General features: G+C 40.1%; 2 protein-coding genes across 3 annotated transcripts; both read left to right on the forward strand.

Moving 5' to 3' along the window:
* Positions 1–522: 522 nt before the first annotated feature.
* On the forward strand, positions 523–17,929 carry prrc2a (proline-rich coiled-coil 2A). Of its 2 annotated transcripts, none has more exons than XM_039680585.2 (16): positions 523–652; positions 4,481–4,632; positions 5,881–6,058; positions 6,427–6,523; positions 6,735–6,810; positions 7,895–8,038; positions 8,185–8,435; positions 8,543–8,625; positions 8,716–8,864; positions 9,088–9,190; positions 9,280–9,478; positions 9,831–10,374; positions 10,466–10,704; positions 11,621–11,921; positions 12,011–12,233; positions 12,435–17,929. In XM_039680585.2, exons 2-16 carry the CDS (start codon positions 4,518–4,520, stop codon positions 15,427–15,429), a joined length of 5,697 nt encoding a protein of 1,898 aa, XP_039536519.2. In that variant the 5' UTR covers positions 523–652; positions 4,481–4,517; the 3' UTR covers positions 15,430–17,929. The 2 variants fall into 2 exon arrangements, with proteins under 2 accessions (XP_039536519.2, XP_088979510.1); XM_089123384.1 differs by having other exon boundaries at positions 539–816.
* Positions 17,930–19,277: 1,348 nt separating this feature from the next.
* On the forward strand, positions 19,278–23,886 carry csnk2b (casein kinase 2, beta polypeptide). The gene is made up of 7 exons (XM_039681106.2): positions 19,278–19,392; positions 19,964–20,044; positions 20,859–20,961; positions 22,595–22,710; positions 22,796–22,871; positions 23,261–23,450; positions 23,542–23,886. Exons 2-7 carry the CDS (start codon positions 19,973–19,975, stop codon positions 23,630–23,632), a joined length of 648 nt encoding a protein of 215 aa, XP_039537040.1. The 5' UTR covers positions 19,278–19,392; positions 19,964–19,972; the 3' UTR covers positions 23,633–23,886.
* The last annotated feature ends 217 nt before the right edge of the window (positions 23,887–24,103 follow it).

A 24,103-nucleotide genomic window follows, 5' to 3' on the forward strand; every position in this document is an offset into this window, starting at 1 on the left:
TTATTCAGCAAGACTGCGTACAATTTTTTGAAAGTGGCAGTAAAGACATGTAAAATAATTATATTTTAAATAAATGCTATTTTTTATTTATTTATATATTTACCTTGGTGATAGGTTAGCCTACTATAATTTAATATTTACCATGTTACTGAACAGTTACCAGTCATAAACAATAACAATGGTAATCTAAATTACCAATATTATGACTAGTCTAAATTACCCCAAAACCATGGTACTCTTTCAAAAACATGATATTTTTAATCTAACTATTACACCTCTATATGAAAAGCAAGGTTTTGCTCCAAGTGTAGAGCGAAGTGAATAATATAATAAAAAATTGTATCGACTAAGATGTCAAGTTTCACCTGTTCGTGCAAGCTTTATCATCACAGATAACGCACCTCACATCATTGAGAGAAGGCGCTTACGTAAATGTAAATTGTAGTTTAACATATCTGATTTGATTGGCCAATAGGCCTGTTCGGAAAGCATTATGTTAATTTAACCCCGCCCACTATGCGCGCATCCGCCCCTCTCTGCGCTACCATCCTCAGAAGCCGTTGACGGCTCTAATAGTGACGGATCGACCCCCCGCAATATTATTTTATTTTCCTTTTTCATTTGTTTTGAGGAAAAAGAAAAAGGAGTACAAGTAAGACTCACTGCACACATCCGTCCTCAGCAATCCCCATCAGATTTCTTCAACTCATAATCCTGTTTTGAGCTTTTGTAAGAGCTTGTGCTAACGTTAGCTAGTACACGATTATTGCTAATAACTCTACGATACAACCTCGAGACAAGTCGGAACAAGACCAGGTTAGTAGCTGTGTCTAATGACCAATCGAGTGCATTAAAGAGGTTTTATTATAGAGGTGTTTGTGGTCGTAGTGTTGTGGTCCAGCTGTCCTGCTTTTCATCGGTCGGTGTCGGCTAACGTTAGCATGCTATCAGCAAAGCTTGTGTGTGTCACATCCTGTTGAAGATGTACCATATATCGTTTTTAAAGTTATGTGGGTGTGAAGTTGTCATTTAGACTGTTCAAGTAAGTGTTGTTTTAACGTTGAGTTGGATTAACGTAACGTTAACGTTATAGGACGTGCATTTACTGAAACTGCATGCGAGGAAAAGTGCATTGTTTTGGTTTAGAAACAAGGATCCGGTTGACTCGCTTGGTTAGACATATATCAAGTCGCACTTTAAAACCCAAGAACTCTGGTTCTAGAAGAAGCCTATGTTGTTAAATCGTCACAAATCCCGATGCTAATGTGCTTGTAGCTTTGGCCTCACTTCGCCGCCGCCATTTTGTTTTGTTCTCGCCATCAAATCCTTTAGTCAAACCCGCAGCATCAATTATACGTATAGTTTATTTCCCCATTTGTGTTTGTCGCCTATTCTGATTGATCTAGTTCATGCCTAGATTAACGCACTTGTCAGATGTGCTATGTAATCGTGAAGTTATGTATATTATGAAATGTATATGTCTGCCCCCTCCTCCTAGCACGAAACATGGAGGCCGCGGTTACAAGCAGCGAGTTAACAAGTCAAAACAGAACATTCACCGGGTTTATAATACACCGCTCTTTATATCAGATGCCGGACCTTTTGTATAGTTAGAAGAACAACATTAGTGTTTTTTTGTGGAGAGCTGTTCTGTGTCCTCGCGACCAGTTGGCAAAGCGTGTAAAATAATCTACGCAGCTCCTGTCCGCCAGCGTTGCTTCATGTTGCGTAGAGATTATTTTCCAGGCTTTGCCAAATGGCCATCACTGCTGTCCCCTAATCTGCATCTGATGTGAAGTACACTGGCTCTAATGTGTTACATATAGAAGCAGGACTGTGCTTTTTACTAAATCATTGGATTGGGCTCTTTCAAATTTGGTGAGGATTTGTTTTTGGACAGCCTTTAAAATGCAGTTTTAGTTGTCCTTTGAAAATATTTCCAGTCAGGTTCTTACTATTATAAAATCATACAAAATACACATGGGCTTACACAAACATTATAAGAATAATTTATAATGGTGCTATTGAGAGTGGTACTAATAGTAAATATTTCAGTTACTTTTATTTTGGCCAAACCAGTGGTTATGGTGTTTACTGTTTTTTTTGTAAGCGATGTTAATGTACCTTATATGATTTTATTGTGGGCTTTTATTAATTATATATTATGTTGAATGTCACATTGTTGAAGAAACCTTGTAAATTGGCCAGAACTTTAAGTCCACTCTAGTGTACTTTGTTATTATGTGTACATTAGAGCATTAGAGTTTTCAATCTTCCAAATGCTATGGACCCCCAAATATATTGATATTTATTTAGCATGGGACACCATCCTAAAATTTTAAATGGCACTTAAGGCAGCTATATATTTATATCTATAAAGACCTTCTTTATAATGTGGAAAAATGTATATTATAACCGTGTTGCGTTTTTTTAGTACTGTATTAAATCAAAATGTATTCATTTAAATTTATATTTTATAATGTTTTTATTTTAATTATGTATTTTTATTTTTTATTTAATTCAATAAAAAATATTTTTTATCAATTTATCTTTTTAATCAAATTAGGGATGTCAATATTCGCAAATTCCTATGATCGATCGTCATTTAAATTAACGATGAATTTATCGATTAATTGTTAGCATTAATGGCAAACAGCATTACTGGGTCTGCAAATGCTGCTCAAAAAGGTATGTTCCTCACCAAATTAATAAGAATGTTTTTTTAATCTAAATAAAGAGTCAGTTGGATTGTTAAATATTTTGATGAGATTGACAAATTAAATTAATTGTTTAATATATAAATATAACATATACATTTGTCACCAACGCCACCTCAGATGTGTGCTTGTCAGAATGTGTGACTGTTGTGAACGTGCTGAAAACGACAACTAAACACAATGAATTCTGAATAACTGAATAATATGAAATGAATAACTGTTGAGCACTTTGGTAGCGTTTATTTAACTCAAAGAAACTGTGCTGGATGTGTTTAAAAGAATAGTCACCCAAAAAAGAAAGTTACTCACCCTCAACAATCCTAGGTGTATATGACTTTCAGCCAAACACAATCAAACTTATATAACTTTGTAATGGCATTATTGCTGTTTCTAAATGATATTCACTCTCCCGGGTATCTGATAGATCACAACACTGGCGTAGAGAGGACCATGAATTGGCATCATGCAGAACAGTGACAGGAATTTAAAACTGTGAAGAAATAAAGCTAATTAGCCTAACTTCTGAATAGATATAAAGGGATGCACTAGGAGCTGCCTGTGTGCACAATATCTCTTCTCTTGACTCTTTGTGACCTGCACTTTTCAAACTGTCACAGCTTTAAATGTGTCCTTCTGCACCTGGGATGCACATAAGCGATGTGTGCTGCTCTCTGTGGTAGCCTTTCATATGATAGTTTTGCATTCTGAAAGATTATAATTAATAACCTTGTTATTGTCTTATGTCATCTATAATATCTCACTGCCCCAATTAAAAAGCTGTACAAACATTTTAAATAAATTTCTTTTAATTGTATAGAATACATTGTTTTTCAGAAATGAATTTTATAAGAATACAAAATTTACATTTGTTTTTAATATTTAGCCTAGCTTGATTATACTTGAGGTTATTTATGTGGTTTTAACATAAACATTAAGTGTTTGACACAATAAGAATCTTATAAATATAGAGAAGAAAAGCATCTTTATTTAGATTTATCTGCTTTAGCTGCAGTTCACAACTTGTTTATTTTAAAATCATTTTGATTTTATGAGTGTAGTTGAGTGGATGTCACTTATGATGTTGCTATGGATGAAACCTCTAGCAAAACAGAAACAGTAACAGCATTTATAATGCATCACCATGGCAACCAGTCGCAACTACCTTTCCCTGGCATTTGAAATGTGTTTTAAGTCATTAATGGCTTTTATTGATAAATCGGACTTGGCAAGCAGTTGTCTTAAGTCTTTCTGTAGTGATAAAAACAGTTTAAATGAGAAAGTTAGTTTTGTTTTCTGTTGAATTGAATACTGTTAGAACGTCTACATATTGCTTTTCTGATTGACGTGCGACAAATGTCCATCTTGTCTAGTGTAAACATGGGTCATATTTTCTGTTGATATTTGATCATTTAGGAGGAGACCCCAATATCATTATTATCCTTAATGAAAAACACAACAACTAGAAAAACACCGCTGAGGGAATACCACAGCAAGCCTAATTGACTGACAAACATGTAATATTAGTAACTGCACTTATAAATGCAAAACAATAGTAGTTTTATGATAAATTAACTTTCAAATCAGCTACTGCTCTCAAATGTTAGTCTGGTCTGGAGCCGTGCCTGGTCTAAATGGGTTTTAATACTAGCCCGTCACAGAAATTTCTGTCATGCTTAAAACACAGTAACATTTCAAAGGAAACAACCTATACCTCAGCATTATTTTCTCTGTTTTCACTCTCTCTTTCACTCTTTCTCTTTCAGTCTCAGGACTCACCTTACTCAATGAGCGTACAGCGCAATGTCAGAGCGCTCTGGGCAAACGGCAAAGGGGAAGGATGGCAAAACCAAGTATGCGTCTCTCAACCTGTTTGATACCTACAAAGGAAAGAGCCTTGAAGCACAGAAGCCTGTTGGTGAGTTAAAGCTTTTAGGATTTGTTGTCGTGAACTTTTTGTTGTCTAAACTAATTTATGTCTATCTGTTTTTTATGGAGTAGGGATGGTAACGATTAATCAACAATAATTTAATTGATAAAACTTATCTATTGTCGATTTAGCAAGGTCATGTGCTACGAGAAATTGTAAAGCAGACACGAGGAAAAATAAAGCGACCGTGCTGGAGACCATTTTACGTTAGAAAATAGTTACACCTTCATGACTACACATTTACTTGAGCATTCACAGCCTTGTTTTTATGTGCAAATGTATTGTTTATTTTGTGTTGGCCTATATCTGATTGATCTCAGATAGGATTGATTAAAAGGTTAGTTCACACAAAAATGAAAATTCTGTCATTAATTACTCACCCTCATGTTGTTCCAAACTCATAAGTCCTTTGTTCCACAGAACACAAATTAAGATATTTTTGATGAAATCTGAGAGCTTTCTGTCCCTCCATTGCAACTTTCAAGGCCCAGAAAGGTGGTAAAGACATAGTTAAAATAGTCCAGTGATTCAACTACAGTGCAAAACAGCTGTTGCATATTAAGAAAATATAGTCCTATACAGTGTGCAATTTAAGATCATAATCTGCGTGGCCTGTCTGAAACAAAGCGGCCTCGTGTTCATTGATTTCTAAGTTTCTTAAATCACACTCTGCATCACTCTAGCATTATTTAAACATTTTTCAGTTGTCAGCATTGTAAAGGGGAGCTTACTGAACTGTTGAGGTTTGACTTAAGACAGAGTTCTTCTTGTGATCTTCGCTTTCCCTACTTATGTTTTATTCAGTAGCCGAACTATTAGGCTAACTAAGCAGCTGTCCCTGTTTTTACAAATAAAATTCTCCCTGCGGTTCAGGCTTCTTTGCTCCAGGAAACAAATAGGGAATTGAGAGTTGGGACAGATACGTTTTTCATTATCTGAAACCACCAATGACTGCTCTGCATTGTTCAACCTATTTTGCATGGGCCAAGTCTGTCTTGAGAGTTTTATGGTGGGATTTTTTTTTTTGACCAACTCAATTACGAGTCAACCACTTGAAACAAATCCTTGTAAGATAGTTTTGCTCCTTTCACTGGCCAGTCAAGCATTCCAAAACCATAAGGGATGGAGTTTGATGTTCTCGCAGTCTCTTCCGCTCAGTCAGGCTGTGTCCCTTAAGATGGTGTTAGGTTTCTGTGCCTGTTTATTTACCTCCTCCTGTTCCACTTCTACTTTCAGTTGCCCCTCGTCATGGCTTACAGTCTCTTGGTAAAGTTGCCTCTGCACGGCGCATGCCCCCCCCTGCCAGCTTGCCTAGTTTGAAGGCAGAGAACAAAGGTAACGACCCCAACGTCTCGCTCGTTCCCAAAGACGGCACAGGATGGGCAAGCAAGCAGGAACAAGCAGACCCAAAGAGGTGAGGGATGTTCACGTCTGAAGGAGCTACTTTGCTTCATGATGTTGTATGTGTAATTCAATGCAGAATAGCAATAAAATCCCCACCAGCTCCATCACCATCAATATAACTCTGCACTTTGAAAAATGCGACAATTAACTGACAATGTGTTAAAATGGTACTTTTTTTTCACGATGGACCACCCAGATTGTTAAATTAGATTTTGTAGAGAGTAATCACATCACGTCAGGTTTTGATTGGACTGTTTAAAACATAATTATCTTCAGTGACCTTTCACCTTCAGCTGTTTGTGTTAATACAGTCTGATTGGGTGCATGTCCATGCCTGCCATCTAATGCTTGTTGTTTTGGTTCTGATCTTTTCTGTAGTACCGATGTATTGTCAGCAGCGCAGCCGGAGTTGCAGCCGCCTGTGGCCTCACAGACGTCTGTGCCGAGCGTGCCGAGAACACCTCCAGCTCAAGAGGTGCCATCACACAAACATGAATAATCTTCAATATTATGCATGTTATTTAACATGTAAACTTTTAGTTAATTAGGTCTGTCCCTTACAGCTGTACATGTTGTTGTTTGATAAGTCATTCCACATCTTTAAATCAATACACTTTTTGGCATAGATGTTTTTGCTTGTTACTCTGGGACTTTGTTTGGTTCACACTTTTTTGCATGTCTCTTAGGCCCCGACTCAAGCTCTAGCCGTAGGACCAAGGTCCTGGGCACCGGCCAGTGTTACACTTGGAGTACAAGGAGATGGTAAGAGATAACAACATGGAGTACATAGAGTACTAGGGCTGTAGTCAACCAAAGAAATCCTTAGTCAACCAAAGTCTAGTCCTGCGCAACGATTAGTCGACCAAAAAAACAAAACTTTGTTTTGATTGAAGATTTTTTAAACAATTGTCAGAGCATTTATAAAACAACAACGAAAAAACATCACAAATAAATAAAACTACAATAGTAATACAATTCTTTGAAGATTAAGTGATTTTTTTTTTAACTGAAAAAGTGAGGAGCACTGTCCTAGGTCTATGCAGTAACAATCGCGCACCTGATCACACCACACGCTACAAAAAAATAACTGCTATCTGCCACATTATGAAAAATCCTAACAAAAGCTCTCGTTTATACAGGCTGTATATTCTTCTTTACTTATAAAGCTATGGGTTCATTTTCATCCAGACAATCAAGGCGTTTTAAACAAATACACAAAGAAACTCAAATAGCCTAAAAAAAAAAATCCAAATAATAATTGGCAGTATTTTGGAAGGCATATAGGTTTATTTTTGTTTTGTTGCATTATTTAGGCTATTTTCAAATGCGTAAAGTGTACAAATAAAAACGAAAACATATTAAGAAAACACACTCAATTGAGTCAGCATGATATAGCCGTTAAAAGGACTGCTCACGTCTTTTGCGCGCTCAAGTTCGATTTCAAATATAGGTGCGCGGTGTGCGGGCTCATAATGGAGCAACGCGTTCGCCTCCCTCCACAGTCTTGTCGTCTTTGTTTTAAAATGCAGCCAGACAAAAGATTTAGATTTCTTGGACATTTTGTCGACTAAAGCCAAAACAAGCAGCGTTCGAACTGACTGAATACAGCATCCCTTACTGAGCGCGAAGCAGCAGTGCAGCCGGCCACAGGTGCGTTCCCGAGTGTTCTATGTGTTGCGCTAAACTGTGGCGCAGTTACAAAAATAGCCTAAATTAAAGCATTTAAAGTTGGGGATAAAACATAGGCTAATTATATTTAGAATACAGTAATAAATAACTGCTTATAAAGGAGTAAATATCAAGGAGTAAATCATTAAAACATTTTTAAAAACATTGTTTTTCACAGGTGGAAAGGGATCAAACCAACAGTCGCCATTCTCTCGCGAGGAATTTCCCACCCTGCAGGCGGCTGGAGACCAGGACAAAGCTGGCAAAGAACAGGCCACTGCAGATCAGTGGTATGGGCCAGGACCAAGCCTCCGCCCCCAGAGTAAGCATGAGTGCCCTGTTCTCCTTTCCGTAACTGTTGTGGTGATTTGTCTTGGAGCATGTGGTATATCTGTTAAATTCTAATGCTTCTGATTCTTGTTGGTTCACACATTCAGCGGACTCTCAATAAACTATTTTTTGTTCTAGACGTAACAAGTTGGCGGGATGGTGGGGGCCGGGCATTGGCACCCACCCTGGCTGGGGAGGCAGTTGCGGAGGGCGGTGCTGGGGGAAATATGGTGATGGAGGGTGCTGCTGGGGCCCCTCCCATCTCACAGCAAAATGCATCGTCTCATGGGCTGTCTAGAAATCCCTCAACCAGCAACCCCGCACTTCCCCTCCCCCAGCCACCTATTGGCCCGCAATTCCAGGCTTACAGAGGGATCATACCTCCCTTCGTAAGTGTGATCATCTCTAGAGAATGACAAAATGTCTACAATTTTGATTGATTAATGTGTTCAGTGCATTCATAACCTTTCTGTTCTGTCTGCATCTTTATCTCTAGATGTATTCACCATACTTGCCCTTTCCACCCCCCTATGGTCCACAGGGACCTTACAGGTACCCACCCCCAAACGAGGCCCCTAGGTAAGATTATTTGCGAGTAGAAATACTACTACTATTCATTTCCGCTGTTATCTAGTTGACTTCCTTAACCGTCTTCTGACTTCTTGCCAGGTTTTCTCGTTCCCAGGGTGGAGTAGGGCCAGATGGGCGGCCGTCTGGAGGCCCCCGGGGTGAAGTGGTAAAACGCCCATCCATCCTCAAACAGGATGATCTGAAGGAGCTGGATGAGCTGGACCATGATGGAGATGAGGGCTGGGCTGGTAAGAGCAAAGCTTTCAGTTCTTCTGACATATTAAGGGTGTAGAAGATTCTTTTGATTTGTTATATATTGCATAATTAGGTAAGTTTATGAAATAGGTAACTTGCATACAAGGAGACAAATTTTTTTTTAAAGTTAAACCCAGCTTTTTATCTTATTATTTGGAGGTACAACATATAACTACACTGTTATAACCTTTTCTTGATGATTTGCTTTGCTCTCAGGAGCCCAGGAGGAAATCGACTATTCAGCAAAGTTGAAGTTCAGCGATGATGAAGGAGAGGATGATGGGGAAGAAGAACGGACTGAACACAAAAATGGAAACCGGTAAAGATTTACGATATTGGTTGATTACTTTAACTGTTCTTTTTGCTCTCTGAAGTCATTTTTGTAAACTTTATATTCTGCTGCAACAGGGAGTCAAGGGAGCAGCAGAGATCCCAAGATGGACCTGCACCAGTTTCACGTTCCCGGGCATCCGACAGTGGAGGGGATTCGCGCCGCACCCCTCCTTCCAGTGCTGAAGATGGCTCCGCATCCCCCTCCAGCAAGCCATGCTGGGGTGAGGAGAGTGGAAGCAGCTGGAACAGCCAAGCAAATGCAGGATCTTATCAGGTATTAAACCCATCTCCCCATGCAGGTGCAGATGTTTCAGATCCTTCAGTGGTACCCCCGCATTTGCCAAATAATGTGCAGTCACTGTGAGGACAGGAACGTGCTTGTAGTGTTTCCTGGATGACTCGCAGAGGTGTGGGTCTGGACTAGGTGGTCCAAGGGAGGAGCCCTCCCTCCCACCAGGTCCAATTCTTGGACAAGGGCCCTACTCCTACTACCGCCAGGTATATGGGAAAGGAGTCCAAGAAATAGGACAGACGCGACATCAAGCTCTAACAAAAGCATGTTGGTGTTGATGACGATGTGGTTACCATTGGTGAACTTTAATTACTAACCCACTTTCAATCAACAGGACCGGCCTTCTAACCAGTCGCCAATCTCCGGCCCAATCCTGGCCCCCCAGAAGCCCAACGGTGCCCAGGCACAACAGCAGGTGGGGGCGATGCCTGGTGGGCTGACCCCTCCTCCCTCCAATGCCCTGCACCCCCAGCAACAGGGTGAGGATGAGGATGAGACATGGCGGCAACGAAGGAAGCAGTCGTCAACCGAGATCTCTGCTGCAGTAGAGCGGGCCCGTCGTCGGCGTGAAGAGGAGGAACGGAGAATGCAGGAGGAGCGCCGTGCTGCATGTGCTGAGAAGCTCAAAAGACTTGATGAAAAACAGCAGCAGCAACAGACAATGAAACCCAGCAGCCCCAGTGACGTTCCAGCCAACAGCCCTAGTCCTTCCTTGTCTGCGCCTGCCTCGTCTCCTAATGCCAGTCAGCCATCGTCACCCTGTGTGGACACTGAAGAACCTCCTCTGTCGTCCGTTCAGGGAAGCGGTACAACATTGGGACCGAATATTATTAACAGACAGAGGGCTGGCAGCAACAGCAGTCATGACTCCAATACTGGTTAGTTTCCATTATAGTTTTCATCTTTTCTTGATGAATGTTTGTTGTAGAAAATGAGCAAACCATTTCAGTCTGTTTCCTCTTCATTCAGAGTCCCAGCAGCCTCAAGCCACCCAGCATCCACAATCCTTGGATGTCCCAGTGCCTGGAGAAACCAAGGAGGAACCTGCGGTGGGCGGGCCACACATCCGTGGCCCTAGAGGTGGAGATGACTCTGTGAAGTTGGTTGAAAGTGTTGCTGGAACAGGACGGCAGGGGAGTGGCCCACCTGGGCAGGGCTTTTCCAAGTATCAAAAATCTCTTCCTCCTCGTTTTCAGAGGCAACAGCAGGTTTGTTTTGTCTCTATATATGGAAAAAGTCATATCCATTATATACAATGTTTATAATGGCAATGACTCACAGTTTCAGTGAATGTATTATATACTAGGGATGTCAATTTACACAAATTTCCATTATCATTCCATTATTGTCTAAATAAAGGACTAGTAGGATTGTAAAACGAGTCTATGTGATTTGATCATGTAATTAAATTACTTGGTTGTATTAGTCCCGTTATATTTGATTATTAAATATCAGCAATGCCGCCTCAGATGCGTGCTGGTCAGAATGTGTAAATCCTGTTGTGGTCATGCTCTATTGCAAATTATTAAAATAGTGTTATGTTATGTAACATGACAGTCCCAATCATAGTTATTATTAGTCGTGCATTGATGTTTGTCCTGAGCGTGCTGAAGCTGATGCGCTGAATTTTACTACTGCATTAATTCTTAACCAAATGCATCCTATATGAGATCAATCAGATATAGGCCTAAACAACAAACATAATATAACATTTACATTTGCACAAAGCAACAAGGGTGTGAATGCACAAGCAAACGTGTAGTCATGAAGGTGTAGCTCTAGCCTTCTAAAGTCCCTGTAAAGGCAATTTAAAAAAAAAAAAATCTAAATGCATTATAAATGTATAGCTAAAACACATTACAAAGATTGTGAACTGTGAAATACTTAATTGTAGAGTTAGACCGTTAAGCAGTTTTTATCTGGCACCTGTTTTATCTGGCACTGAGTCTGCATTTCCATAGTTCATTGTACCGGAGTATAAAATCAGCTTTTTTAGTGTTTTAAAGAAAAAATATCTTTAACACAATAAAAGCTGAGTTTCTTTATACTCTGAGACTGAGGTTAAAGTCTGTCAAACATTAAAAACGTTCAATAAAAAACATGGCTTATGTCATTTGTGGGCAGGAGCAACTTCTGAAACAGCAGCAGCAGTGGCAGCAGCAGCAGCAGCAGCAGCAACATAACCAGGTTGCCCAAAATCAGCTTCAGTCCCAATCTCAGAATCAGCAGGGCCCCTCACCAGGTACCACACCACAGTCTGGGCCTAAACAGCCAACCCTTTACCCCCCTGGCTCAATGGGGCGCCCTCCACCTCTGACTATGAACTTTGATCCCCGCTGGATGATGATGCCATACATGGACCCCCGAATGATGCAGGGACGTCCCCCACCCATGGACTACTACCCTCCCAGCATGCATCCTTCTGGTTAGTAAAAAAAAAACAACAACAGATAAACTGTGAATATTATACCAATGTTTTGTTGTCCAGGGATGATAAGGTCTTCTGTGTTTTAGGAATGATAAGTCGAGAACGTTCTGATTCTGGTGGCTCTGGGTCAGATCCGTTTGATAGACAGCAGCATAGCGGACCCCCTCATCCTCATCGTGGCACACCACCCATGGATCCCAAACTGGCTTGGGGACCGGAAGTTTTTCCTGGGGGTACTGAGGGTCGAGGTCTAACTTCCCCTTTACGGCAGAAAGCTGTCGAGGAAGAGGAGGCTGGCAAAGGTCAAAGGTAACAAGATTAATTTCAAACATTTTTTATATTAAAATATAAAGTAATTGCATTAAACTAAACAGCTTGAGTTAAGTTGAGATTCTTTATTAATGAATTTTAATGTTGAATAACTTTGCAAGCTGTTCATTTATAGCATTTTGTTAGACTTTTCTTTTCTTTTTAAGCATGACATGTTTTTTTTTTTCTAAATGTTTCTAGAAGTGACACTCCTCCAGTGCGTATGCGAGAGGGAGGAACGGCTTCCATCCAGCCGCCTGGTGTGGCTCCCAGCTCTCCATCAGGCTCATCCAACCAAACCCCACCTCCTCTGGGGATTCAAGTTGGTGGCCAGGGTGCTAGCCACCATACCCATCATCAGCCCTTTATGGCTGGGCGAGGAGGTTACAGTAGCTATCCTGACAGTGGATCCAGAATGGGCACCCTCCTGCAGCAAAGGGCCAACAGTGGAGGGACACTGCATGGTTTTGCCCATCAGGAGAGTAGTCAACAGAGCCAAATCTGGGGGACTCCTCATCCCCATTATGACCGTAATGGCCGTTCTGATCACTCTGCCGTGGAGGCCAATTCACATCTCCAACACCATGGTCCTCCTACTCATTCTCCTCATTTCACTCTTCATCCCCTTAAGCAAGAGAATGGCAGGGAGCGAGAAAAAGTGGGGGAGCCAAAAAAGAGTGACCCATCACCTCCACTACATCAGCCGTCCCTCTCCTCTTCCTGTTCATCGTCATCATCATCATCTTCCTCAGCTAGAGAAGATGGCAGTGGAAAACAGTCCCTACATAATCAAGTCACACCACAGCATGAGCAGGATACTGGATCTGCTCATGCTTCAGGAAGGAAACAAGAGAAGATGGGAAATGCACATAATCAGCCCCAACAGCATTCTGTGCAGCACCATCATCCTAAAGCCAACCCTCGCATTCGGGAGCACAAAACTGAGACACACTGGGGCCCGAGGCCCGGTAGCAGTAGCGTGGGTGGGGGCTCAACTCACAACAGGAAGGCAGGCTCTGGAATGAGTGGAAATACTGAAGAACCTGCAAATCAGGGGACTGAGAACAAATGCTTTACTCAATCAGATGGCATCACAGTCAAGCGGGCAGGTCCTATTAAGAGACCAGTGCTAAAAGAGATGAAAAGAGAGGGTGGTGAAGGAGGAGGAGAAAAGACCACTGGAGGCTCTGGTAAAGATAAAGAACAAGATGCTAGCCAGACCACAACCAAACAAGAACCAGCATCTGGGGCTCAAGCCTCCTCAGCACCCAGTGGAAAAGATGATGCAGTCTCATCAAATAAATCCAGAACTGGCGGAAAGGAGCGAGGCAACGCTGGGGGTACAGGTAAAGGATCTAAAAACGGAGAAAGCTCCATTCAGAATTCTGGCTATTCAGCTCCTCAATCCAGGAGGGAACGAGAGCTTTCTTCTGAAAGAGGAAGCACAACTTACCATGCATCCTCATCCAGAGGTAGCCGATCCAACCGTGGCCGAGGAGAGTTCTTTGGCCGAGGCCGAGGCTACAGGGGCACTTACACTGGCAGCGCAGGTGGAGGTAGCCGTGGGAAAGCAGGTGGCAGAAGCAGTAAGGACTATAGGTCAGCAACTAACAGTGGCTACCACCATGCACCTTCTAATCAAGAATACAAGCGGGAGGCATCATCTGGCAGTGGTAGGCACGGACATGGGGGCTCTCAGCCAAATCCGGGACGTGCTAGGAACCGAAGTGAGACTCGAAGTGAAGGCTCTGAATATGAAGAGGTGCCAAAGAGGAGGAGACAACGGGGATCTGAAACGGGCAGCGAGAGTGCTGGTAGTGACCTTGTTCACTCAGACAAGGAAGACCGCAAGCTGAACATCAAGACTGGCACACGAGGAGAGAACTCTACAACAGGCCTTTCTTCTTCAGCTCCAATCAGAAACTCCCAGACTAGAGTGTTCACTCCAAGGGGAGTGCCATCAAGACGTGGTAGAGGCGGAGGTGGTGCTGGAGGGGGTCTCCATAGAAGTGGAGGCACTGCTGGAATGTCTGGCGGACATAGATCTGGACCTGCCTCTGCTTCTCATGGCTGGTCTACAAAATCTGCAACTGTGCGAAAGCAGCATACATCCTCACAGCCATCCCCTCCTAAAGATTCAGGCCGTGGAATGAATGCTGACAAGAAGAAAGCTGCAGACCTGAATCAATCTCAGAGTCAAAGTGCGAATCCCTCCGCACCTAATCCCTCTGTGCCTACAGCTATCCAACAAGGGTCCACTGAGAATGGAAGTGTTGGAGCCCCTCTGCCCTCAAGTAATGCCCCTTCAAATTCCACTGGTGCTCCTAACCAGACTCTTCCTCAGTCTACCCAAGACGGACGAAGTTTCCCTAACAGGGGATTTGAGCGGCCCCCTCGTCGTAGGCGCCACGGACGATCCCAGCATCAGCAGGACAAGCCTCCCAGATTCCGCAGACTTAAGCAAGAGCGAGAGAATGCAGCCCGTATAAATGGAAGCAGTGGAATTGAAGTCATACCGGGACAACAGCAGCCCGCTGCTTCACCGTTGCAGAATTCCCTGCAAGAAACCAACAGCACTCCCAATGCCTCTGCCCCAGCTGTGGCAAATGCAAACCACAGTGTGTCTGCAACTTCTAACAATAATAATAATAGCAGCAACCTTGGGGCTGGAAATCAAAACTTCAATAGTCACCACCACCACCATCACTACCAGGGCAACTCCCAGTCACACCCTCAGCACCATCACAACCATAACCCAGCTGGGGGCGCCAAATCTCCCGACGTCTCTAACCAGAACTCTGACCAGGCAAATGAGGAATGGGAAACCGCCTCAGAAAGCAGTGATTTCACAGAGTTTCGAGAAAGAGAGGGTGGAGGAGGGAAAACTTATTCTTCGCATCATCATCATCACCACCATCACCATCCATCAGGAAGAAGTGGTGGAGGCAACAGTGGTGGTGGCGAGAGAGAGATGACGGCTAAAGAATTGGCCACCAACAAGAGAAGCTTCTCCAGTCAGCGCCCTGGAATGGAGAGGCAGAACAGAAGGGTGAATACCGGTGGGGGTGGGGGTGGAGGAGGAAGAGGCCCCAGGGCTCCGCCCGGTGCTGGTGGGGCAATGGGTGGAGCTGGTGCTGGCGGGGGCAATCGTGGTGAGAGGCGTGGAAACTGGCCCTCTCCTAAGAACAGGAAGTGATTTTGTTTTTTTTGGAAATGTTTAAAATGCATCCCTCTATCTTTGGCCACTCTTTTCTGTAAAACCTCTACCCCCTTAACATAACACTTTATTATCGTAAAAGATTAGTTACCCAGACCATGTACTTTTGGTTTATAGCTTTTTGTCCCTTAATTGGAAATTCACACTCCCACAGATCCTAAACTACTCCTTGAGATTTTACATACTACACCCCATTTTAATGGAAGTATTTCCTGACTGAAAATGCATTCAACCACATGACCCATTTATGTTTGCATATACAAGCACAATATTACATCAACCTGACAAAAATGTGCTTGAAGTATGCTGGGCACGTTTCATATATTTATGTAAGAACTGTGGCTTGAAGTATATATGAAAGCTAAGGTTGATATTATGTACTTGTGTATTCACATCACATGTTGGATTTTTGGAAGTTGCTCTTTTAATGAGAACAAATGTATCATAGATTTGTTTTTCCCCTCATTGTGTTTTGAATTTCTCCCTATGTTCATTTCCATTTCAACCTCTCTTTAAAGGTGAGGATATATCTTTTTTTTCTTCTGCAAAGCAGGTCATTAAAATGTATTTTTAAATAGAATCCCCTTCATTTTTGGTTCAATCTTGCGTACCAATGTGCTTGCCCCACTAAGTATTACACCACAGCTCACTTTGTTTAGTTTTTTTTTTTTTTTTTTGGAGGGGAGGGGGGAATATCAATGTCATGCCCACTTTTTCAGAACAACATGGTGTAATTTTTTTTCCCTTATGTTAAATTCACAGGCCTTCTCTGCTCATTGCTTTGGGTTTTCAAATAGTTTCATTAGTGGTTTTGGCCTCGGCATAGAATTGTAGACTATTAGTGCACATTATACGTCGTTGGACAGTGATCTTAAATGAAGGTCCTTCAAAAGTTCCTCTTCATGATCACATTGTTTTAAGGCCGTTTCTGTTGTGAGCAAAACCAAATGACTCTTAGCCTAAGTGTCAGATCCTCATTAAATTAGTTTTTTTTTTGGTTGTTGTTGTTGTTGAGAACATGCGTTACAGGTTTTCTTGTCTTGCACTTATATTAAGCCAGTAAACTCCTAAAATCTCCTTTAGATTAAAGATTGTTTTTTTTTTTTTTCTTTCTCCAAATGATTAGCTGTATATTGGGCATCTTATTTGACTAGGTGTCATACTGCAGTTCCAGGTTATTGAACATGAAAAGTATTGTGCTTTGTTATATTCACTTACCAGTTCTTGGGCGTGTAGAGAATCGCTCTTTGACTACCCTCTGCATTGTAAATTCCCTCATTTTTTTATTTTTTTAAACAAAAGAAACTTACACAAGCTCTTCCTCCTGTGTGTATTCCCAAAGTCCCTCAAAACATGTATCAGAACATGAGCAAATTTCTTGCTCATATCCTCGGACTGATCTTCTATATACCAGTCATCTCATTGAGACACAAGTCAATGCCAAGGAGTCTGTGGCCCTTTTTTTGAGTAGTGTTACAAAAAAAAATTGAAACAAGACATTGGTTCAATGTGCAATATGCCTGACGTCAAACAAAACCTACCCATCCAGGGAGCCTGAGCCCAGGTTAACAAGAAACCACAAATGCTTGACGTCTAAAAGAAACGGATCAAAGCATTGTTCCCTCCTCATTTTGACCAGCATCTGTATCCTAATGGTGTAAGTTGGGGTTTGTTTGTTTTCTGGAAATGCCTTGGTCTAATGAATAGCTTTGAAATATGTAGGGCTTTTGAATGAAATGTTTGTGAGTAGGGCATTTAAAAAGTGTGTGTGAATTTATATCTGATCTCTACTTGTAATGTGATTTTTTTTGAGGATAGAACACTTTGTGAAAGGCGAACATAAGTCCCAATTGCCCACTTTTTCTGACACTATTAGGATGTTTATTTTATCTAGGATATTTTCATTATATACATTGTGTGTATATGTTAATCCAAATGAAGTGCAGTGGAAAAAAAAGGTTAAATCAATATATCTATATATTTTCCAATCTTCTAAGGAAAATAAGTTAAATGGTTTATTTGACTTTACTTGCAGACATTTTACCAAGCATGGTTTCGTCCTCCGATACAGCTTGGTCAGTCTATTCGTTGGAAGCCATTCTCTTATTGGCTTTCAGTGCTGTTTATCATCCCTCTTAAACTTAATACATTGATGTGGTCACATTATATGTACCAATATTTGAATAGAAATGTGTATTCCTTGAAATACTCAGAGATTGTATTATACTTCTAACTATACCAAGGTACCTGAAGTTGTTGCTGCTGTCCTAGCATCTATAGCTTATTATTGGAACCTTGATATACACACATGTATGTATATTGGTATGCATCTGAGTTTGTCTGCCCCAACTTACATTCCCACACACAGTTGTTGCCATTTTTAAGTTCAAGGGAGCAATGTACAAGCAGAGAAGTGTCTTATTATAATAAAAAAGTATACAGAGAAAAAGTTAAATAAAAATCTTTTGTTTAAATGGAAGATCTGTGGTTTGACTTCATTTCACCAACATAGTGTCATTAAGAGTTTTTAAAAGGGGAATTTAATTTTTCTTTCTTTTTGCTTACCATGTCCATTGTCATTCATATATACATACATACATACATACACCCAAATTAAAATGAACACTTTTTTTTTTTTGAGAACAACTATTAAGGCATAGCGGGGCACAACGTAACACTTTTTGACTGTCAATTTGTGTAAATCTACTTAGGGTTTAGAGAATTTTTTTTCACAAGTACAATTATGTGGTTTTGTTTTATTAATACAGTGTATACTTTTTTCTTGATTTACCCTGAAAGAATGGAAGTGAAATGTGACAACATGCCCCATAGGTGGGGTACATTGTAACGTGCGAGGGCCACATTGCAACATCACCATATAGCAGCTTAAAATGCTATCTGATCTAATCAAAAAATATACAAGTCAAACCAAAATATTTTCTTAATAAAATACAATTATTAAATTTTTCATATAAAATAATGGCATTTTTTAATGATTAAAAATATACACCTTTTTGAGTTTGACAACAAACACCTGAAATCACAGCTATACAGCATAGTTCAAAACAAAATAATAATGAATAATTTATGAACATTGATTATCAGTCTTTATTCTCAATAGATTCATAAAAGTATAGAATATAATAGCATATTTCTAATAGGGGCACATTGCAACGCAGTGTTGCAACATGCCCCACCTTCACAACTGGGGTTTAAACCCTGCTTGCTAGTGTCTTCTACTAGTTAGCGAAGCATTGAAGAACTATATCAACTGTTAAACAACAAATTCGATATGAAAATAATATCAGATTTGTCTAATTTTCAATAAACACAAATAATAGAGATGAAAAATTAACTTAAGTAAGAAATGTATTTTTGCTATGGTTAAATAAATGTTCAGTGATATTTTAAAAAGATTTCGGAATTTTGGCGCAGTATTTTCTCTAGTGTTGAAACGGCAACTAGTAAATACACCAAGTTTAGTGTAAGTATTTAAAACAAGTGTGTTACAACCACTGATCTATATAATGTCATTCTATATAGATCAGTGGTTACAACTAGCTCCATGTTACGTTATGCCCCGTGCTCCCCTACTATAAAGTAAATAGATTGAATAAATGTTTTGCTGCATTCCAGGATGTAGAATTAAGAATATCTTTCCATATCTTATCATACATGATAAATGCCAGTTTTGCAATATTAGTCGATGGCTTCAATATCTGAATATAGTATATAACATGAATACTTGGTTTATTCTAATCCAGATAATGGCAAAAGCACTGAATGTGGAAAAACTCCGATTATAAAGACTACAATTCCTAGTGGGCAGGATTGAGAGAGCGGAAGTGACCCGCCTCATGATCACGTGCCGTAGAGCCGAAGCATCCAATCAGCGTGCAGTCGTATCGCTGCGGCTAACATCGACCCCGGGAGATCCTTGAGGTAACACGAATAAGCGTTTAAATCAATGTAATGGACAGAAATATGTAGTAGTTTCGATATTTGTTTGTTTTTTAAGTTACTTTGTGAATTCGTTGTTCATTTTTACTTGTTAGGACAATATCCGTTTGACAATTTATTTTAGAGGCAGTCGGTAAATTTGCTGCGGCCTAGTTTAAGCGTTAGCTAGCAGCGGCATGCTAACTCATCTTGCGTTAGCTGAGTACACAAACTACAAAATACACATTTGACCAGATACAAACGCGTCATTTTAACGTACTAATGTTTTTAGACTGCGGATTAAAAAATATGTCCATAAGTATTTTATTGACTCGCCAAAAACAATAAACACCTAAGCAGCAGAATATGTTAGCGTGCGTCAGGCCAGTCCAGTCAATTGTTTACGTGAAAACAGTCAATTTGTTACAAACATGTACTTGGATTAAACGTGTTAACGCAGGATTATAACTCATTTGTATTGTATGTCATCATTAAATAACGACACTTTTTAGGCAGTAATAGTATTTGTATCTGATATTGTATTCACTTAATGTTGCTCTCATCTCGTCCACAGTTTCCCAACATGAGTAGCTCAGAGGAAGTGTCGTGGATTTCTTGGTTTTGTGGTCTACGGGGAAACGAGTTCTTCTGTGAGGTTTGTATTCGTTCCTGATCGTCTCTTATTTTGTATAATAGCTATTAAGGCATACCAGGGAGCGTTAATATTGATCAAAAATAAGTTACAGGGTTGAAATCTTACCAGACACGAGCACCGCCCTCTTGAGATGACAATAGGAGTTGTAATAATGTGTGTAGAAATAAAATAAGTTAAAGTACAAGCATTCCCAGACCCCAACCTCAAATTAAAGGCATCTTTATAAATGGCAGATTTATAATATTTGATTTATGCATTATTATATTTTCTTCCTAATGTTTCTTTAATTTTAATCTATTTATATTAGTCTGTTTTATTTAATCTTTTTAAGGTAAATAACACATATTTTATAATCATAATTTAATGAATTTATCTATTTACTTATTTCAATCTTTTCGTTTATTATAGTTCTTCTCTAGACTTTCCACAGACCCTATGGGGTCACTAGGGGTTTTTGCACTGGAGAAAACTCCTGTTTCGTTGTTCCTGTTACTAAAAGTACTTGTTTTTTGGTGTGTTTGCACCGCAGGTAGCCTTCTGGGAATGATTATAGTTCTAAGACACCTTTTGGGGCTACTAAATGACATGACGATGTTTAGCGATGCCGGCTAAACATGATGTCTGTCAGCCACTACTCCTTTGCGGCCCCCTGGAGGTCCCTAAACCCCTGACACAGAAAACCCTCTTTAACTGTCTCTGAATCATGTCAATCAAACTGTTTTGACGTAATCTGTCTTTTTCAAGAACATTAGATGAACCTGCTTTTATCTTCATATTTGTTGGAATAATGTACATCTCTCTTTACTCCATACAGGTAGATGAGGACTACATTCAGGACAAGTTTAATCTTACAGGACTCAATGAGCAAGTCCCCCATTACAGACAAGCCCTTGACATGATCCTGGATCTGGAACCTGGTCAGTGATTTATTTTTTGACACAAACCCACTTTTAAAATTGCAGCTCGCAATTTATAAATCCGATCTTCCGGTGTGATGTCAGCCTTCTCTCTGGTGACGTACGCCAGACTTCTCAGTTTAGTCCAATTAAACTCTGCAATTAATTTTAAAACAAAAATAAAAAAGGGGTGGGGGCAATTACACATTCAAATCTTTATCCGTCTTATTAACAACTGTTGGATTGAAGTCACTTCCTTGAATCTTTTTACTTTTTCTGTGATTGTTAGAATGGGGCCATCCTTAAAAATATTTTGGTCTTTTTTTTTTTTTTTTTAAGATTCAATGAAAAATAAAAAAGTACAATTTTGGTCATGGCGATTATAAATGTAAACAATTTTGCATATTGTGAAGTCATATTCTGACTGGGTCTTCAAACCGTGCATCCATCTTTTGTGAAAAAATGGATTTTTGAGACAATTTTTAATTTAACCAATTTTAAGGCAACCAAACTGAACCAAATATAGGCAAATCCACAGACAACTAACACGCATTAGGACTAACGTTAAAAAGGGCACTTGAGACACGCACAAGTCAGCAATATTTCTGATGATTTATTGGTGTGAAGTTTCATGCACAATGACAAACAGGAGTGCAACATTTATGGATTGACACCCCTGACATGGGATTATTTTATTTTATTATTTTATAATGTTTCCTGGGTTGCCCTTATAAATTTAGTATGTTTTTTAGATCAAAAATAGTCAAAATTTAGAAATAAAAGGCATTTTAGCCACTGGTTCGAACGCTCTGTTTGAAGGGGCGTGTCTGCTGTGTTTAACCAGCCGCTGCTGTGATTGGCTGACATGCTTGCATATGAAATAGCTACATATTACATGTAAAACTCTCTTGGAATACTTTTACCACAGCTATTAGACATTTTTGCTATTACAGCTATCGAGATTAACGAATCGTGAGAAGTGTCGGCTTATTTCCAGAGAAAATTAAATTAACCCATTTTTCAGAGGCTCGGATGAAGGAACTAAAAACTACTTTTTCTTAATTTTTTTTATTTGTTTATTTCAAAAGATGCATCATTCAGAACAAATGTAAGCGTATCCAAGTTAGTCACAGGCTAGTTTTCATCGGCAAGCGATAATATCTCTATGTAAAACTCAAATGGTGCTCGTGCGTTCGTTCTTCCTTGCTCAGAGAAAGGGAGGTAACCTTTCCCCCGTATGACGTCATACAGAGGAGATTCAATATCTGCGCATCTGAGCTTTCATTTTCTCTAAGGCAGATAAATCATAAATATGTTTGAAATGCTTTTGTACACTCTAAATCATACTAGAGATGACCTGCATTTCCCCATTTATTTTAGTCACCGTGAAATCATCTGAAAATAGTATTTTCAGTGTTTATTATAGATGATTTGTGTTATCGTTATTTAAAATGCACAAATAATGTGTTCTCATAATCGTTAATCAAGTACAGCAATAACAATAATTCCAGCTATATGTCATTCACATGAAACCATTGCAGCAGTTATTTATTTGATGAGCTGTTTCACTTGGAAGGAAGAAATCATTAAGATTTTTGTCATGCCACGTTGTAATATCCTAGCCTTTATATGGAGGTGTTATTGTGTGTGTCAGATGAGGAGCTGGAGGATAACCCCAACCAGAGTGACCTGATTGAGCAGGCTGCTGAGATGCTCTATGGACTGATCCATGCGCGCTATATCCTCACTAACCGTGGCATTGCCCAGATGGTACGTAGTGTTATTTCATTAGAGGAAGACACAATTAATTTTTCCGGCTTCATATGTAGTCTGATGTGCTTGTTTTCTCTTGCAGCTGGAGAAGTATCAGCAGGGAGATTTTGGCTATTGTCCTCGCGTTTACTGTGAGAATCAGCCGATGCTGCCTATTGGTGGGTTCTGACCCCATTTACTTGGGTTGATTATGATTTTTTTCTTCTTTTTTTTTGCTCTGATGGGTATTAGCTGATTTCACTAAAAAGGTACACCATCCCAGAAAGAAACACCCTCAATATTGCATATTTAGATGTAATTGGTGGATAAAATGTAACTTAAAATGACAATAAATATTAGTATTGCTTAAGCTTCTGCAAATGCATTTCTTTGCTTCTGAAATGTGAGCTATCCTCAATCTGAATTCCTTATAGACAAAATCTGCTTTTGCCATACATGTTTTTTTCCCCCATTGAATGTACTTTCTTGATTCGACCCCAGCGATCACATGATGTACACCCCAGTGAGTAAATATAGCGTCTGTCCGTCTCTGTCTCTCTCTATCTAGGGCTCTCTGACATACCCGGTGAGGCCATGGTGAAGCTCTACTGCCCTAAGTGTATGGATGTGTACACACCAAAGTCGTCCAGGCACCATCACACCGACGGAGCCTATTTTGGCACTGGCTTCCCCCACATGCTGTTTATGGTGCATCCCGAGTACCGGCCAAAGAGGCCTGCCAACCAGTTTGTGCCCAGGTTTGTCCTACCTTTTATATGGCAGTCACTTGCTGCATTGCCTAAATGGATTTTATGTTATCGCAAAAAAAATGTCATTCTCCTCTTGCAGGCTTTATGGTTTCAAGATTCACCCAATGGCTTACCAGCTACAGCTGCAGGCTGCCTCCACCTTCAAGAGTCCCGTCAAAGCGATCCGCTAAGAACCTAAGCAGGGCGGGATGGGGTGGGACGGGGTGTGTTGTGTGTCCGTCAACATGGCTTCACTCTTCTCCTACAATTTTAGATTCAACTAACATTCAAATATGGAGAGAGTGAGACTATGAAACACTCTGGGGAGAAATGAAAACCTTGCCTCTGAAATACTGTACAGAAAATGGGGTTTTCCGTGTAAAACAATTTCAGTTCTTAACTTTCACATAGAAGATAAAGTTATAATTAAAGATAGATTCCTGTAGGATGGCTCTGCTCCCTCTCTGGTCCTGTTTGTTTTAGTTCAGTAAAGTCATGTTCGTTTACAAGGCAATCTTGAATTGATAGTAATGTGATTTGAATATAAGATATTATGGTTGATTGATCTTCAAAACCGCAGTTAAATCATCGTTCAATCCCCTCCTTTGTTTGACCAGATATTTGGCTTACTTTAAAATGGCTGTTGCATGAAAAAAGCAGTA

Source organism: Pimephales promelas, chromosome 18 (assembly GCF_988280905.1).
Source record: "Pimephales promelas chromosome 18, fPimPro1.hap1.1, whole genome shotgun sequence".
Lineage (NCBI taxonomy): Eukaryota > Metazoa > Chordata > Actinopteri > Cypriniformes > Leuciscidae > Pimephales > Pimephales promelas.

Coding starts and splice junctions, on each gene's coding strand:
- prrc2a (XM_039680585.2), top strand. CDS start 4,518: ATGTCAGAGCGCTCTGGGCAAACGGCAAAGGGGAAGGATGGCAAAACC. Junction 8,626..8,715: donor CCCCCAAACGAGGCCCCTAG/GTAAGATTATTT, acceptor ACTTCTTGCCAG/GTTTTCTCGTTCCCAGGGTG. Junction 11,922..12,010: donor TCCCAGCATGCATCCTTCTG/GTTAGTAAAAAA, acceptor TCTGTGTTTTAG/GAATGATAAGTCGAGAACGT.
- csnk2b (XM_039681106.2), top strand. CDS start 19,973: ATGAGTAGCTCAGAGGAAGTGTCGTGGATTTCTTGGTTTTGTGGTCTA. Junction 20,962..22,594: donor GATCCTGGATCTGGAACCTG/GTCAGTGATTTA, acceptor TGTGTGTGTCAG/ATGAGGAGCTGGAGGATAAC. Junction 22,872..23,260: donor TCAGCCGATGCTGCCTATTG/GTGGGTTCTGAC, acceptor CTCTCTATCTAG/GGCTCTCTGACATACCCGGT.